We start from the raw sequence: 16,895 nt of genomic DNA, 5'->3' as shown, positions 1-16,895 counted from the left end.
CTATTTTGACGTTATATTTCTATATGATTACGAATGACGAACAGAAACGAGCGATATTCTTGACGGCATTAGAAGCGGCAACTGAAATTGCCTAGATGAGAGAAAATCCAGCAATTAAAGTGGGAAGAACACAAGAGTTTGGGAATAGTGTTAATGAACGTGCAAAACCAGCAACAAAGATCAACCCAAACTCGGAGCGGTATATCGTCGAAAGTCAGTGATCAAGCTTAATGAGCATGAATTGGTTAAAACATATCCCTTAGATTGGAAGGAGATGTTCCAGCTACATAGACGTGAAAGACTAAAAAAATACTAGCAGGCACGGCAATAGTATTTAGTGAAGAAGTGGGGACACCCAGAGGGATGACAGCTAAGATCACAGCAGACCCTCAATCCACACCCGGCACTGCGAAACAAGGTGGAAGAACAATTATTTAAACTTCAAGAGAGAGGAATAATATTCCTTGTGCGTTTTCAGACTTGGCTGCGTCCATCGTTTCAGCTCTAAAAAAGACAGGACCATACGTATTTGCGGTGGTTACAAACTGACAGTAAATAGAGCATCGAAGGTGGATACTTCTTTTATCCAGACATCGAAGACTTGTCGGCACAGCTAGCAGGAAAAAAGTTATTTACCAAACTGTACATGAGTAGGGTCTACCACCAGTTAGTCCTGGACGACGCTTTTCGAAACTATGTTAACATTAATACCCTCATGGGACTCTTGAGATACAACCGGCTACCTTTACATGATGCACCCGCGTGCCCGGGGTATTTCAGCAAGGATACTAGGAATGGTCGTGTATTTGGATAACGTCTTAGTAACTGGGGGCTCCTGGCAGGAACGCCTGACACGGCTGGCGACAGTGTTGGAGAAATTGCGCCTGTCTGGATTACACTTTCGAAAGGACAAGTGTGAGTTTATGACGTCTGCGGTCACATACCTGGGGTACACAATTGACTCAGAGAAATTCACCCTAAAGAGAAAGTTTAAGCCATACTCCAAGCACACAGACATTAAGGACCTACTGAATTGAAAGCATATTTTAGTATTCTCACTACAACAATTTCCCAAGAGTCCAGCAACAGTCTAATCCCCCTTGTACCTCTTACAAAGAAAGGAGACACCCTAGGAGTAGAGCAAAGAACACAACAAAGCTCAAGGGTCGAAACAGCTACTCACTACTGCGCCAATGTTAGCACACTACAATTCCAAACTACCACCACTCATTGTTGCTTGCGATTCTGGAAATAAGAGCAGTACTGTCACACCAATTGGAGAATAGCAATAAACTACCAGTAGCGTTTGCATATTTGTCGTTGACCACCGCGGAACGAACTACTTGCACATTGATGGGGAAGGATTGGCGGTTCAGTTTAGAGTTAAAAGATTTTGCAGGTTTATTTATGAACGACACTTTACATTGATTTCTAGCCATAAATTACTGATTGGGTTATTCGGAGAGGATAGGCACATAACATCGGCGATCTCTGCTCGCGTAGTACAGAGGTTGGCCCTCTCCAACTGGCCGGACGGAATGAATGCTCATACAGATGCTTAAAGCAGACTTCCATTACCAAGGACGCCAGAAAGTGACGGTTCCCCGCTTGAGGTAGTACATGTCTTATTAAATCAGTTGGGAGCCACACCGATATCAGCTAAACAAATTAGAGGTTGGACGATAGAAGACCCGGTCCTTCAGCTAGTCAAAGACAACAAAAGTCAGGGTTGCCCAGCAGAGTCCCAGAGGGGCTCGAGCCGTATGCAAAAATGAGACTGGAGATGGACACGGAAAAGGGATGTTTGATGCTAGGCAACAGAATGATTGTACCACCACCAGCTTTATTAAGCGACCACTTTGGACGAGTTATCAATCAGTCCAGCCTAAAATATCCCGTATAAAGGGCTGGCTAGAGGGGTGGTTTGGTGGCCAAAGATAGACAATGACATTGAACAAGTGGTGAAACATGGTGAAACATATCAAAGACACAGGCCCGACCACCTCTGGCTTCATTGCACACTTGGGAGTGGATCGGAAAATCCTGGTTCCAGGTACATGTAGACTACGCCGGTCCATTCTTGGACCACGTGTTTTTATCTTGTTTGATGTTCATTCTACATGGATAGATGTATACAATACGGTTAAACTGTCAACAAAGAAGATCACCATTTTGAGTGCAGGGAAGCGATCGTAACACAGTCTGCCGTACGCCATTGTTTCAGAAGCAAACTGTGGTCCATTATCAGAAATAAATTTTTCTGATATTCCGTACCGAGGAAAATTGACTTCAGATGGCTGATTACTGCTGGGGATGTAGTATTGGATAGAAGAGCGATTTCTATATCTCTCGAATAGTAATCAACTACAAGCAAGTATGATCGACTGTGAATTCAAACAAGTCCATAGCCACTTGTTGCCACGAATATTCCGGAAAGGTGTATATATCAGTGGCTCGGCTGGAATTCTCCGTTTCCTTGCACACGTCTCGCAAATAGCAACTAAAGCTTCAATCTACGAACTTTTGCCCGGCCACCAAACCGCCTGTTTAGCCCTCTCTCGACATTTGGAGATCCACTGGTGGCTGCAGTGAATTGCATCTAATCACTGTCTCTCAGTGCAGGAGGGATGACTATCCTGGATCCCTTGAGCAGTGGGTTGTCATAAATATGCAATTCTTCGCGACGGTTCCAATACGGTTTGAGCTCCACTTGAAGTATGTGAAGTTTTGGCCAAACAGTTGAAACGTATTTGTTCACCCTGCTAGTAACTACGTCGTCGTCCTGCAATGTTTTGATTTGTTCAAGTCTTTCTTCTAATGCAGCTAATGATTCAAATGATGTATGTGTAAAGTCTTCTACAGCGTCCTGTAAAATCTGGTCTACTGTACTAGGGAATTCTCCGGGTTGAAGCATCTGCGGTAACAAGCTCTTTTCCAGGCACATGGATCATGGAAAAGGAAAATCTGAAGAGTCGCACGGAGAACCTTTGAATACTGTGTGGCAGATCACCTAAGCCCTTCGATCCCAACGTCGGTACTAGAGGCTTGTGATCGGTTTCGATTGTGAAGTTCTTCCCAATCAAGTGATGTTGAAATCTTTCTGTGGCCAGGTGACGGCCAGTGCCTTTTTCTCGATTTGTGCGTAGCGGCGCCGTTCGGTATCCGACAACAACCGTGATGCATAAGCAGCGGCTTATAACCACCATCTGGATGCTGTTGACGCAGTACCGCCCCAAGTTAGTACGATGAAGCATCTGCTGATACAACCGTACCTTTGTTTGGGTCGTACAAAGCAGGAACCCGTACTTCGGTGATCTCCTTTTTGATTCTTTTCAATGCCTCTTGTTGTTGTGTGTCCCAGTGCCAGTGGCTGTTTCGTTGTAACAGAGTACGGAGAGGTTTGGTCTTCTCCGCTAAATCATTTGTGTACTTGGCTTGTTGATTGAGCAACCCTAGAAAGCGACGCAGTTCTCCGATATTTGTCGGAGCATCCATCTTAATGATGGCACTCACATTGTCCGGGTCCGGGCGAATTCCTTCTTGTCCCACTATCGGCCTAATAAACTTGACCGATGGGACTGAAAAGACACATTTCTGTCTATTTAGAGAAACCTCTCTGCTGCACGAATTCTTGTAAGAACTCGGCGAAGACATCGATCATGTTGTTCTGGTCATCACCAAACACCAGAATGTTGTCACCGATACAAACGACCCCGTCCAGACCTTCTACTCTCTGTTCGCGTTGACTTTGCGCTTTGAAAATCTGTAATAACTTCTACGCAATAGGGCAGACAGTGACGATCTTGGTATCGTTCGAAACCGCAACTTCCCAGATTTTGTATAGTTAGGGTAACGACACCGTATGTATTACACAGACGGTTTGTTAAGGCTTTTGCATATCAAGAGTCCTAAGGGTTCTTAACTTATTAAGAAGGTATGACCTTACAACAAGAATGCTGCTAATAGAGAAAGCAGCCAATTAACAAGGTCACTAAACCGTCCGCTGCCTTGACATCAACTCTCAGTTGCTCTTGTTTCGCAAGTAGTTGCTTGATATGTCTGACTCCTCTTCTCTTTCTGCTGTATGACCTCTAGAATGCATAGCTAATGAGATATCACTTAACATCTGTGTGTGGTAAGCAAATACAGATGCGTCATTAGTCACTTCCGAACGCAAAGTCAACGCGAACAGAGAGTAATATCTTGGACATTCGTTTTTGAAGTGTTCTGGTGCCGAAGTAATTCCAAATGGCAACCAATGAAAACAGTATCAGCCAAATGGTGTCATAGGGGTAGTTAGCGGTGATGACTTTTTGGATAAACGCACTGGCCAAACCCCGAATTAGCATCCAGTTTTGTGAAAAATCTGGGCATTTCCTAGCTGAGTCAAAGTGTCTTTCACAGATGGAAGAATCTGACCCTCTTTCGTAACGCTCGGATTTAGCTTAGTAAGATCCACGCAGATGCGTACTGTGCCGTTAGCCTTGGGGACGACCACCACCGGCGCGCCCCAATATGTTGGTTCCTTCTCTTTGGAGATAACTCCAAATGACTTCATTCTAGACAACTCCTGCTTTACTTTTGGTAAGACAGGTACTGCAATTAGCTTTCTCTTTCAGGCATATTTGATAGTCCCTTTGAAGAATTTCTAATCCCTCGAAGACATCTAACTATTTGACAGCAATACGTAACATCGAACCACTTAAGCTAATAGATTCGATTCTGGAGTGAAGGCCTAACTTCTAAATGACAGTTCGTCCAAAAAGAGGGTGGCTTAGATCCGCACCACATACACTCTATCCTTTATTGTGCGATCGCCCTTTCTCAACTGACAAACGACATAACCAGCAACGTCCAAGATACTCTGATTGGGATCTTTCAAGGTTCTGTCGGAGGGTATCAGAGTTGTAGAGTAATGGCTATAGAACAGTGAGGCCGACACAACAGAAACATCAGCTCCCGTGCATATTTTGAATTCTACTGGAATTTGTTCCATCAACAGTGAAACCGTTTTCAGGAACGACTACAGGGCTTCGTAACGGCTCCGAGGAAAAGACTATCCTCTATGTTGCCCTAATCTGAACCAATGTAACTGACGTACTTGCTACTTCTTACTGCTCCGTAATGCCCTGTCATATGACATTTTGAGCATTTCCCTTCTCGCGCTGGACAACTAGCTCTGTTATGACCTGGTGATCGTCCACATCTTCTACACGTCACCTTGTAATTGGGTACATACTTGCCCTTTCCTGCCTTATGCTTGGGTCCTACGCGTATAGTAGGGTAGAGTACCGGTTCTAGGGCACTTCTGGTCTGCGCTACTCGCTGCGCTCGTAGCACATCCCGTAAGTTTGCCAGAATGCGGTACTCTACCCTAATACCTATAGGGCAATCCTTTAATACATCTATTTGCGCCAGCTTTGGAAAATAGTGTTTTTTATTAGAGAGGTGGTAGCCGAAAAAGTTGTCAAGTCGATGGTTGCAAAAACAGTTTTCCACTCCTATAACATATTTTCTATCTCATATTGAACGTCCTATTAGACTAATAACATTATAGTATATACACAACGGAAGCATAAAATCCGTTCCGAGATCTCCTTCGGCTCCAGCTACTTTGGTGCAAGTTGTGACTACCATCATTTTCAATACAAATGGCTATTTTTTCAGACCTTGGGCTACCACCTCCCGAAGTTTCGACTGCAATCCCCCCAATACAACGGCTATTTGCCGGACCAGCACACTCCAACGAGCCGTTGCACTGCACTCCCACCACTCGTCGCACTTCGACGACCCATGCATTGCACTGCGATTGCTCGCTTCCAACCCATCTCACGATACTGACCAATCGCACTGGCACACGATCTTCCCACCCTCGAGCCGATGTGCACCACCCACCCTCTACGGCCATCATGGAATGTCTAGACAAATGGCTACAGCCTATAGTAGCCGGAGCCGAAGCATTCGACCTCGACATGGCAAAGATTTCCAGTCGTATATATAGTAACTTGGGAAGGCATTTTTATGTAGACCTAGATAAACAGTATCTGAGAATGGAGTTTGTTACAGGTGCTAAAAACGCCGTGTAAAACATGGCTTTTGGCTACCAGGCCACCGAGCAATACACCAACTCGAAAGATCTGGATCTCCGCACTGCCGGCGAGCGTATGGACCGCCACGTCGTACTACAAACTCTGTACAAGAACAACCTGGCGAGCAATATCGCAAAAGTGGAATATCTACCAGTTGGGTGCCAGGATGCTCTACGAACAAATCTGGAATCAGTATCCGACGTCTTTGTAGAGGACCTCTTCGTATGGCGTCTGCACTCTAAAGACTAGGTCTCTAGAACCAGAGTTGGAGGAACGTCCGTGTCCCACTGCGGTTGCAGTCGCAAGAGCAATCCTCGCCCAGATTCAAGCACACGCGGACATGGTAGGACTTTCAGAACGTCTACACGTGCAGATTGTGGCCACCTGTCCATACGAGGGACACGGACACTCCATATATCGGAACACGGTAAGATCCTTGCCGACGACGACAAGGTGCTACTTCTGTACAATGGGAAGTATCTAAACACCACACCGACTGCGATTATGTTATGCAGGATTGATGTGGCGGACATTCCGATCGAAGAGCTCTCTAGGCGACTCGGCCAGATTTTCTGGAAGGACTACAACGCAACGGAATCGGGTTGTACTACATAGAATGTACTCGAGACTACTCTTGCTGTCTGGATAGGAAAGCACTCCTAACTCAACTCGTCTTTGAGCGCTTCCTACCACCGGGAGGTATAGGAGACAACCAGAATAGGATTCTATTGAACAAAGAGGTTGTGGGCACAACTGCTTGTCATTCCAATGCAGAGAACCACCCTGTGGATCGCTATGAAGAGGTAAGTTCTACAACCAGTTCGTATGCTAGATCGAGTTTGCAGGCGTCCAAGAGAATCTGGAGAACGACGTGGCCAACTACTGCAAGTTCTCCGACAAGAGGCTCGACGAGGCGATCGCCCACACGGACGTACAAGCTCGTGGGATATTTTGCGTCGATGTGTTCGTTGTACTGAAACGACAGGAGGAGACGTGCTTGGAAACAGCGGAAGAAGCCGTCTCGCGTGTACACTCTCTAACGATGGATGCTCCACTATCTTGGGTGCAACATCTACGCAAACAATGGAAGGCCCTAGCGTCGGCCATACATTGCACATGGCTCTCCTGTCGAAGCAGACCAAAACGCTCTACGCTGTCTACTGGGGCCACACGACCACCGACCGTATCTTCGAGGTGTTAGAGGACTACACAGATCGAGAAGTCAAGATTCTTGAGAAGGGCTACCTTTCGTTGTGGATATCCGCATTCGGGTTTGTAGGTGTATCCATCCATGCCGTGGTTCTTGAAAAAGACAACGAGGGAGTCCACACTACGCTACGCACCTATCGAAAACAGGCAGGTGGAACGTACCTAGCTTGCAGCAAAGCCCCGTTTGCCCGACATCCTCAGGAATATTCAGAGCCGACACAGGGCCTCTCTACTAGACACCGAATTTGTTCGATGGAAGTAGAATCGCAAGATTGGGCACGGCGATCGCGGCTTACATCCATTCCCCTTGAGGAGGATTCTAACACCCAAACGGTTTGTCTGTTCTCTACTCGAAAGCGTAGGGACATGTTGGTAGAGGAAGCTCTGCTACTCCAGGAGTACAACTGGCGAAGGGCCGTGGCCGGGAGGCGAGAAGCAGCTCTGCAAGCCGAAGAGGTCGAGCAAGCCACGATAGTGGCCAGGCGGAAGGAAGTCCGACGGCTATTCCAAGAAGCACAAACCCAAAAAGCTGAGATCGACGCCAGGTGGGAGAAAACCGAGAGGCCATCAATGCGGAAAGTCGAGAATTTCAATTTCAACAAAAGACGAAAAAGCTGCTCGATCTATGGACTTACAGAGTCCAACCGTTTGTGCCGGCACACCTTGAGATATATTGGGCTTCCAGAATTTGCTCAAGACCAACCACAGGCGTACGAATCCACTCATCTCGTCGCACATATTTCTCGGACAGACGTTGGTACACACTGGAGGACGATCCGATGGTCTGTTGGGTTCCAACAAGCATATCCAGACTTTTGTTTGATTCTTGAACGAGTCGATACTACCGATGCGAAACCAACCGCCGACCTCCATTCCATATCTGCAACGAACGCTATGCACCATTTGCTTTCGACATCAAAGGATTCGACGCTCCTTTCGGTCCGTATCGCAATCGGAAGTCATACTATGCAGAGTACGCGTACCAAACGAAGTGGGCGAGAGGATGGAAGCTATTCTACGTGAATAAATAGAGTTAGAAAATACCGAGCAGAAGCTCGACTACGCAATGGCACGACACGACCGCCGCGGCAAGATGTGGATACTACCCGAAACAAAACAGATTGAATTTTTCAAACTGGAAGTGCTTACGGAAGACACCGAATTCCGCGTCGAGGACTATGCCGAATGCAACTTTTGTGGTGCACGGAAGTACGCCTTCCAGATCCAAGGGTGCATGTACATGTCCAACACCTTCGTGGAGGACCTGGTCCAAGCCGATTCAAGCCTCTTGAAAGCCCATTTACTTTGCGTCGAGGCCTATGCCGAATGCAACTTTCGTGGTGCACGGAATACGCCTTCCAGATCCAAGGTCGCATGTTCATGTCCAACACCTTCATGGAGGAACATATCCAAGCCGTTCCAAGCCTCTTGAAAGATCCTTTACTGTTGCGGGTTCTACAACCGGCGACGACACAATACAAGCACAAGGTCATGCGCGTTGCACTCGAGTCCGCTCCGTACGAGCAACCCGCCGCACTCAACGAGCAACTCGGACCGATGCGGGTATTGTGGACACCCAAAAGAAAGCAGAGCAAACGACGCGCACATTAGACGTTCCCCACGAGTACTACGTAGAGTCCTACGGCACGTACATCTGCCTGGGTGTCGCAAAGTATGCACTGGAGATCGAAGGAGAGGTGTAGGCTTCAAACGAATTCATCGAAGTAATACTGCAAGGCGATCCATCCTTGCCAGCATATCCCATGGTGTTGCGAACGCTCTATGTTTGGACGACAAAAGCAAAAACAAGGCCTTGTGCGTCGAATTCGTTCCGGCTCCTATAGATAGACCCCACGGAAGAGCGAGGATGCCACAACGAGTTGTACAGAGAGTGCTACGGCGAGCACCACAGAGGACGTTGCAGAGGTTGCCAAAGAGAACCTCGTAGAGGGAGCCGTAGAGGGTGCCACAGTGAGTGCTGGCGAGAGTACCACAGAGAGCGCCACAGAGTCCTCCACATCCCCACCAAACGAAAGGCGACTTCTGGACCCAGACTGCGAGCAGTGTATGGGGCTCGAGACACTCCCAACCGGCGGTCCATACAGAATTGAAGCTAGGAGGATACGTACAGGTACGCACTCGAGATCCATTTCAGGCCGTACAAGTCCAATACTAGTATCGAACACAATATACGGTGCAAACCGAAGCTCTTGGAGAACCACATGGAGATGGGCATTCACAACAACAGATACTCGAAATAACGCAAAAGGCTCCATCTCCTCTCCAAGGCAAGACCTTGCCAAGAGGAAAGCCAAAAAAGATAGAACACACTTCTAGACAAATGGGACAAATTTGTATACCAAGGTCTGGGTGCCTACAATATGTCGAGATACCAAGTTGTATGGGACGAGGAGGACGTACAACATGGAGCCCCAAGAGAGCTATTTTCGGATAGGGAGACGTGGAGGAGAATGTTGGAGAGAGCGGCCAAAAGCCCAGAACAACCTTTCCAGCGCAGGATTCGTCCTCCGGATGTTGCAGCGATCTACCAATTTCCGCATGAATACGGGTCGGAACTCGTTGGCTACGTTTCCTCAGAAGATATACAAGATCGGATCGCGCTCGACGAGATGGAAGGAAAGAATGCGTATATAGTACGGCAACGTCTCTACCCCGGCGAAGAATCCGAATTCCCCTAAGGACCCGTGTACTATGCCACTGTTGGGGTTTCGTTCTAGCTTGGACCTGGGACAAGTATAGAAAATCCAAAAATATAACAGACAGGACAGAGAAAATTCAAAAGTACAGACAGTAGGCAGGCAGACAGAGAAAATTTAAAAATACAGACAGACAAAGAAAATCCAAAATGCAGGCAAACAGAGAAAATCCAAAAATACAGATAGGCAAAGAAAATCCAAAAATACAGGCAACATTTTCGGCTCTCCAATACAAAAAAAAATTATTTTTCCAAAGCTGGCACACTCCCGATCTCTCCAATACAAAAGACTATTTTTTCAAAGCTTGCAAAAATGAATGTATTATAGGATTGTGCTATAGGTAGTAGTGTAGAGACCGCGTTCTGGCGAACTTACGGGATGTGCTACGAGCGCAGCGAGTATCGCAGACCGGAAGTGCGCCGGAACCGGTACTCTACCTTACTACTCTTACGGTGGGTTTTTTGTATTGTTTCTTCTTGCCTTTCTCCACAGCACTGATGGTCCTTTTCGAGTGTGACAGCTGATTCCTCTAGGAGATGGCTACGTAATGTCTTGTATTGTTGTTTGACCACTTCCGTTTGTGTAGCTGTTGTTACTGCATTCTCCAGAATTAATTCCTGGTCGATTTGTATCTTTCTGACAACCGATTGTCCTTCAATCCAATTACGATCCGATATCGTATCAAATCATCATGCAGTGTGCCAAACTGACAATCCTTAGCCAAACTAAACAGCGACGTTATAAAAGCGTCCACGGACTCACCCTCGTCTTGTTGTCGTTGGTTAAACCGAGGCCGTTCATAAATAATGTTCTTTCTTTTGATGAAAATGGCCCTCAAACTTCTTCGACAGTTTCATAGTTCTTCATTTGGTCTGCGGACAAGGAAAGCGCTGTCAGAATATCTCCAGCTTTGTCTCACATTGCGTAGACTAATGTTGAGACTTGTGCTGGACCTTCCTTTCTAATTCAGCTCATTTACCTTACGATAGCGCTCAAATCTTTTTATCCATCTGATCCATTCTTCTGAATGGCTGAAGTCGAATGGTTTAGGTAGTTGAAACGTCTCGTTCGCCATGATTAACTCGCCTGACTATTTCTGTCACCATGTAGTGTTAGCAATTGGACCAGAATGAGTCGATGCAATTCCACGTGCTCTATTGTACGGACTCTAAGCGCATGCGTGCCACAAGTGTTGTATACGGGAACTACTACTACACGAAGGCAATGCAATTACGACCTGGTATTACATCCAAGCAAGCACAACAAAAAGCAACAGCATGATCGGACAGCACAAGAGCTACATGTCGACGTAGCTACAGGAGATTCCGTAAACATAGGTTCCAGGCCAGTAAAGTTGAGGCGCTCTGCAAGAACCGTCAAGGCGCCAGACAGACTGAACCTCTACACTAGAAGTAGTGATTTTTGTATTTTTGCTGTTGCTGTTTGGGGAAGAAGTATAGTAGATACGGGGTTTTGGTTCGATCCGGGAAACTACCGTAGTTGATAACCTGCGTGAAACAATTAAGTTGCAGTCACTACAAGCATCAAGAAAACGGTGCATCAACCGTGCACAGACAAAATTACGTGGTAGTGATGAACCAAGACTTGTCCATTGTCTATACTTCTATCTATACTATGGCGTTGTACAGCACAGCTGGTCAGCAAGCAGAGGTAAAAACAGCACGAAGATGTACATATATACAGACTATTTATTATATTACAAGAATTTAATTAGGATTTTATATTCTTGATGTCTTTTGGAAATGTGTTTTGAAGTTAGAAAAACGTAAAGTTTAGAAACAAAACAACACATTTGGAAATGCATTAATAGTACCTGTGCTGTCTCTTCTGCTGCTCGGGTAGCATCCAGCATGTAGATAAAGCCACATGCAGCACTACGTTGACAATTCTCAGTAATTTCTCGTGTTGTGGAGCTTTCTGCATCATCTTCTGTCACACCAGGGCTGTCAACCAACGTAAAATTCTACAAATATTATTAGATCTTTTATCTATTTATAAAATTCTACTAAAGATCAATATCGATGTATACCTGCAAATACTCATTGGGCCAGAAAATTGAAACGCGTGAACACTGAGTTGCTCTGCTTGAAGTCTTTGGGCTTTCTTTGCCAGAGAGATCTGCTTGGAATAATCTATTGCTGACGTGTTCCTTTTTGTGACTTACAACTTTTCTAAGTCTTTCCCGTCCTTCATAAGTCGTTAGATTAATCCATTCTTTAATTGTCATTTCATTATGAATGACAGCTTCTTTCTTCGTGCCAAAGTTGATGTCACAAAGCACTTTTGTAGCTGCACTGTAATCCATTGGAAGGATTTCTTCTCCAAGCAGAGCATTAAGCAAAGTACTCTTGCCAACAGAACTGCTACCTAGTTTACAGAAAAAGATGAAAAGCAGTATTGTATTGGGTTATAGTGCTAGTAAGGCTATAGGCTTATGGTAGGGTCACATGACAATTAACGTGTGCTCTGATTGACAAGCAAGTAACTGTGCTGTACAAGTAATGACGTTGAAGACGTTTAATTACAAATATGGACAGTGATTAACTAAATGTTAAGCGTAATTAATGTGGTTTTGTCACATTTTATAGTAGCAGTTTTTCTGCTCATGTACAATTTTAGATTTAGAAAAGCAGCCAGCTATCTGTTATGCAATCAGTAGTTATATAGGTTAGACGCTATTTGTTTTCCTGTAGACTCTACATGTAATTGTTTTCACAGCATTTAATGTTGTAAGAAGCTCAGTTCAGTACGTTGCTTATTTTGGGTAAATTTTAAAAAACTAGATTTACGTACAAGCCACAAATTTTATTGACTCCAAACACAGCGACTGTGCTGCAAACCTCACCGTAAGGTTTTCACTAGGTTTAGACCACTAGCAATAAGGTAGACTTACTGAGTCACTAACCCCTGTTAATTTAGTTAAACCTTATATATTTAAAACCATGCTTGGGTTTGTGGCACAGTGAATGAGTAAAACTGAACGTTTTCTGATTTTTGATCAAGTTCTAAATTTTGTGACCCGTGAGTGCAGACACCAGTGTGTGCATGTGTAGCCTCGCCCCAGATGCAGTGTGGACTGCAGCTACGGATGTGCTGCCATCACCACTAGTGATGATAAGTAGTGGTGATGGCAGCGCATCCTGGGCTGCAATACACTCTGCGTCCCGGGCGAGGCTACTGTGGATGTACGTGTACTCAACTTGCATTGCTAGTCATTTAATTAATTATTAACTTAGGATACTTTTAGCAAAATCTGTGTTTTCAAAAGCATTAACTTTAAGTTATCGTTAAGTTTGGTCGAATTTTGTAATCGAGTTTTTGCCTCGTATAAGTCACGTGGCAGAATAATAATGTGAAGTCGTGGCATGAGCGACATGGGCCTCTAATTAGGACAATTGAGAGTTACGTAAGATTTCATCATGACAGCTAGCCAGGGTAGAATGTGCTAGACTATAACGTTGGTAGGTCAACAGAAAGCAGAGAAGTTACAGTCCGTTAAACCACTGCAGTGTACTACATACGATATGTAAGTTGATACATAATTGCTATAGAAACGCGTCGCCATTGGTACTATCGGTCCACTTGTTATCAGTTATTCTGATTGGTCGCAACAACTAATTAGTGACATTCCTGCATGGTTAAGATATAAAATACCAACACATAACACTTTGACAAATGACCAAATTACCTGCAACTAGCAGCATTGGTTTCTTCTCACATTCTTCTCTAATTTTTTGAAAATCCGCTCGCTTCACCCAAAGTTTGTCGTTAGTGATGCGAAGTTTATCAAACCACTCGTGATCATCTCCATAAACGAAGTCTTCTGTCTTGTTGACTAGCTCTACGAATTGTGCTTTTGTATCTTTGTTTTGTTTGAGTAGCGATTGAGCTACGGCGATAGGCTATAGATGGGACAAAATATTCTCGTTACTTGTCTAGATTGGTGACACTATACATCGTAGTAACCTACCGGAGCCTCTGCTCTGTCTACGCGATACGATTTTTTGACATGTTTGAGAAGGATTTCTCGCATCTCCTCCACATTCGTACAGTTTCTCAGTTCCTCTTGCTCAACGTTTAGTGGTTTGGACAAGTGTTCCATGTCATACATCGACTTTGCGTTCAAGATTGCTTCAACAGGCACAGGACATGATGGCCGAAGACGGGGGCGCGTTCTTGGAGCTGGCATCGGTGTTCTCTTTGACGCTTCATGTAGCTGCCTAGACATTGTTGGTTGAACTCTTGAAGCAAAGAAAGCAGTACAACTTCAAGATTGAATGCGTCGTAAATATGAACAAGCTGTGACTTCTGCTAATTTTAAATTAGCTCTTAGAAAAGCTAATTAGCGTTTTGGGACAAGGTGGTCTTTGGGTCTCGAGGGAATACCAAACGACGCGGTTGTTTTTAGAAGAAACGCGGAGCCACATATTACTACATAACAGTAAAACGTTCCAACATATAGCTAGGGTGTTCCCACCTTTTAGGTATTGTACGTACATCTCTCTAGATTATACTATTGTTGTTACGTAGGAGTGCAAAATGTGGGCGGAAACCCCAGTACGAAAGCTTTGCCTCCGTTTCGCGACGAAATCGGGCTGTTAATGCAGTCAACCCAACACGTATGCGCAACTGCATGGAACGCGCCGTTTTCGGTTAGTACACAATTTCCGCAAATCGGCGATGGCACGTGTTCACTGGTATACTTTACAGGATTTGCATATATAGAATTCACATACAACACAATCTTAACTGAATTAAGGTGTGTGTGTGTGTGTGTGTGTGTGTGTGTGTGTGTGTGTGTGTGTGTGTGTGTGTGTGTGTGTGTGTGTGTGTGTGTGTGTGTGTGTGTGTGTGTGTGTGTGTGTGTGTGTGTGTGTGTGTGTGTGACACTCGCAGCGTATGATACTGCCACATTTGGTTTTCAAGACTACACATTACATGTCAAATTTCCCGTTTTGTAGCACAGGCTTGAACACTGACCACATGATGATTCCAAAACTGAACAGATCCACTGACCGCGTGTAGGGCTTTCCGCTCATTATCTCAGGTGCCATATGTGCATAGATTTCACACACAGTACTCTTTGCTTGCCTTATGTGATTGGCCAGACCAATATCTGCACGCTTGACTTCGTTTCGAGCAGTAATCTATGACATTACATAACAACAATACAATGACATTGCTGACTGTTTGAGCCCTTTAAATTGCTTACCAGAATATTTTCTGGTTTTAGATTTCGATGAATGACATTGTTTCCATGCAAATAGTCTAGACTTTTCACTATATTTAGTGCAAGATCTTGAGCATATGAGAATCCTGTTACTGTATACGCAGGTTCTCGTTTGACATCTGTAATGACGTTTGCCAGGCTTCTGCTGTCACACAATTCATAAAGCAATCCCAGTTTTAGTGGGTTTGCTAAGACCTGTATTGTTCCATAAAACTTCACAATGTTTGTGTGACTGCACTTGCTGCCAGACAAAACAAAGCAAACAAATCATAATTGATAAACACTATATATTGATTCCAATTAAAGGTTATTACCTAGAAGTGTCCAGTTCTCTCTTGAACTCAGGAGCTTTTGCATTTGTAGTGACATCATCTGGAAATTTTAGTGCAGCTTGCTTCATGCCAGGAAGAATGACTTTATAGACTGCACCAAAACTGCAAGAACCTATTGGTTTATCATGCTGGGACCATGTGAGATCGCTTGCGGTATAGCGGTGAACATAAAATTGCAAGTTAAACTTTGCCAACTCAAATTTTTGCTCTTGACACTTGCACTGCAACGCCTTGTACCTTGGAATATGAACTTCCTGTTGCTTCTCAAGCGCAGTCAACTGTCCGCGAATTCTGCGTAGTTGATCAGGAATGTCTTTTCTGACAATTTCACAGAAGCACAGGAATGTTCTAGTAAAATCAAAATGAGGTCATGGAGATTTTTCGAGTCTTTTGCTTAGCATTGGTTTAGGAACTCATCATATGTGTCACTGCTGCTTTGAAGGACTTCTGCTTTACAGACTGAGCTAGCTTTATCAGTGCATAGAAAGGAGTGGCAATGACCCCAACAGCAAGTGCAACTGGAGCGGCTGCAAGTAACAATGGCGCAGCTCCAACAGCTGCAGCTATTTCTTAGTAGTCCATCTTACATCATTATAATCATCATTGATGAAGATGGCATCAGCAAATGTAACTGTTTTGTTAGATGTGTTTCCACCACTTACATCTAAGTTCAGAAAGTTCAATATTCTCTGTGCTTTCTGGACATCTTGAACAAAGCTGCCATTTGTCCACTGACAAAGATTCTGGTAGCCTTCACTGCCGACTATTTCTTGAGAAAGTCGAAGAACTAAAAACTCGTGTACGTTTTGTCTATCGTAGCTCTGTTGCTGCTCATGTTGTAACATGGATGTTTTTCATTTCAGGACGTTATTACGCCCATTTTCTGACCTGAAATGATGAACAAGATCAGTCGTCAACTTACGAGACCTTCCTATCAATTTGTTTGTCAATTCGTGACAGGTACTCGCAGCTGCTGATTGCTGTGTCCAAAGCATGCTCTGCATAACTTATGAGGCTGCACGGTTTGCTGTAAAATGCAAAACACAGAAGTAAAAACAAATTCCTGTAATTGCAGTTTTGTTAACATGCCTTGGCAATTGTTTTGTCCTGTTCTCAAGAGCTTTGGGAAGCATTCTTTGATTAATTCACAAAGCTTGTTGAAATTTGGAGAAATTTTGCCAAAATCCTGAAACAGCAGTGCTTGCTTTGAGTTCATCTTCAGAAGTTGTCGTCTTTGGAATCCTGGCCAGTGAGTCTTGATCTCTTTGGCTGCAAGAAGTAGTCCTATTGGTCTAGG

The 16,895-nt window shown here is 44.6% G+C and overlaps 2 protein-coding genes across 2 annotated transcripts; both read right to left on the bottom strand.

Moving 5' to 3' along the window:
* Nucleotides 1–10,625: 10,625 nt before the first annotated feature.
* Nucleotides 10,626–14,264, bottom strand: LOC134185248 (uncharacterized). The gene is made up of 5 exons (XM_062653029.1): nt 14,007–14,264; nt 13,725–13,938; nt 12,066–12,403; nt 11,850–11,999; nt 10,626–10,730 (listed from the first exon to the last, which is right to left on the bottom strand). The coding sequence occupies exons 1-5, from the start codon at nt 14,262–14,264 to the stop codon at nt 10,626–10,628; spliced, it is 1,065 nt and encodes a 354-aa protein (XP_062509013.1).
* Nucleotides 14,265–14,933: 669 nt separating this feature from the next.
* On the bottom strand, nt 14,934–16,584 carry LOC134186072 (uncharacterized). Its single transcript, XM_062653981.1, has 3 exons — nt 15,581–16,584; nt 15,249–15,507; nt 14,934–15,183 (listed from the first exon to the last, which is right to left on the bottom strand). The coding sequence occupies exons 1-3, from the start codon at nt 15,664–15,666 to the stop codon at nt 14,971–14,973; spliced, it is 558 nt and encodes a 185-aa protein (XP_062509965.1). The 5' UTR covers nt 15,667–16,584; the 3' UTR covers nt 14,934–14,970.
* Between the last annotated feature and the right edge of the window lie 311 nt (nt 16,585–16,895).

The sequence above is a fragment of the Corticium candelabrum genome, chromosome 10 (genome assembly GCF_963422355.1).
Source record: "Corticium candelabrum chromosome 10, ooCorCand1.1, whole genome shotgun sequence".
Taxonomy (NCBI): domain Eukaryota; kingdom Metazoa; phylum Porifera; class Homoscleromorpha; order Homosclerophorida; family Plakinidae; genus Corticium; species Corticium candelabrum.
The sequence above is the reverse complement of the archived record's forward strand: the minus strand, read 5'-3'. Positions and strand labels throughout refer to the sequence as shown.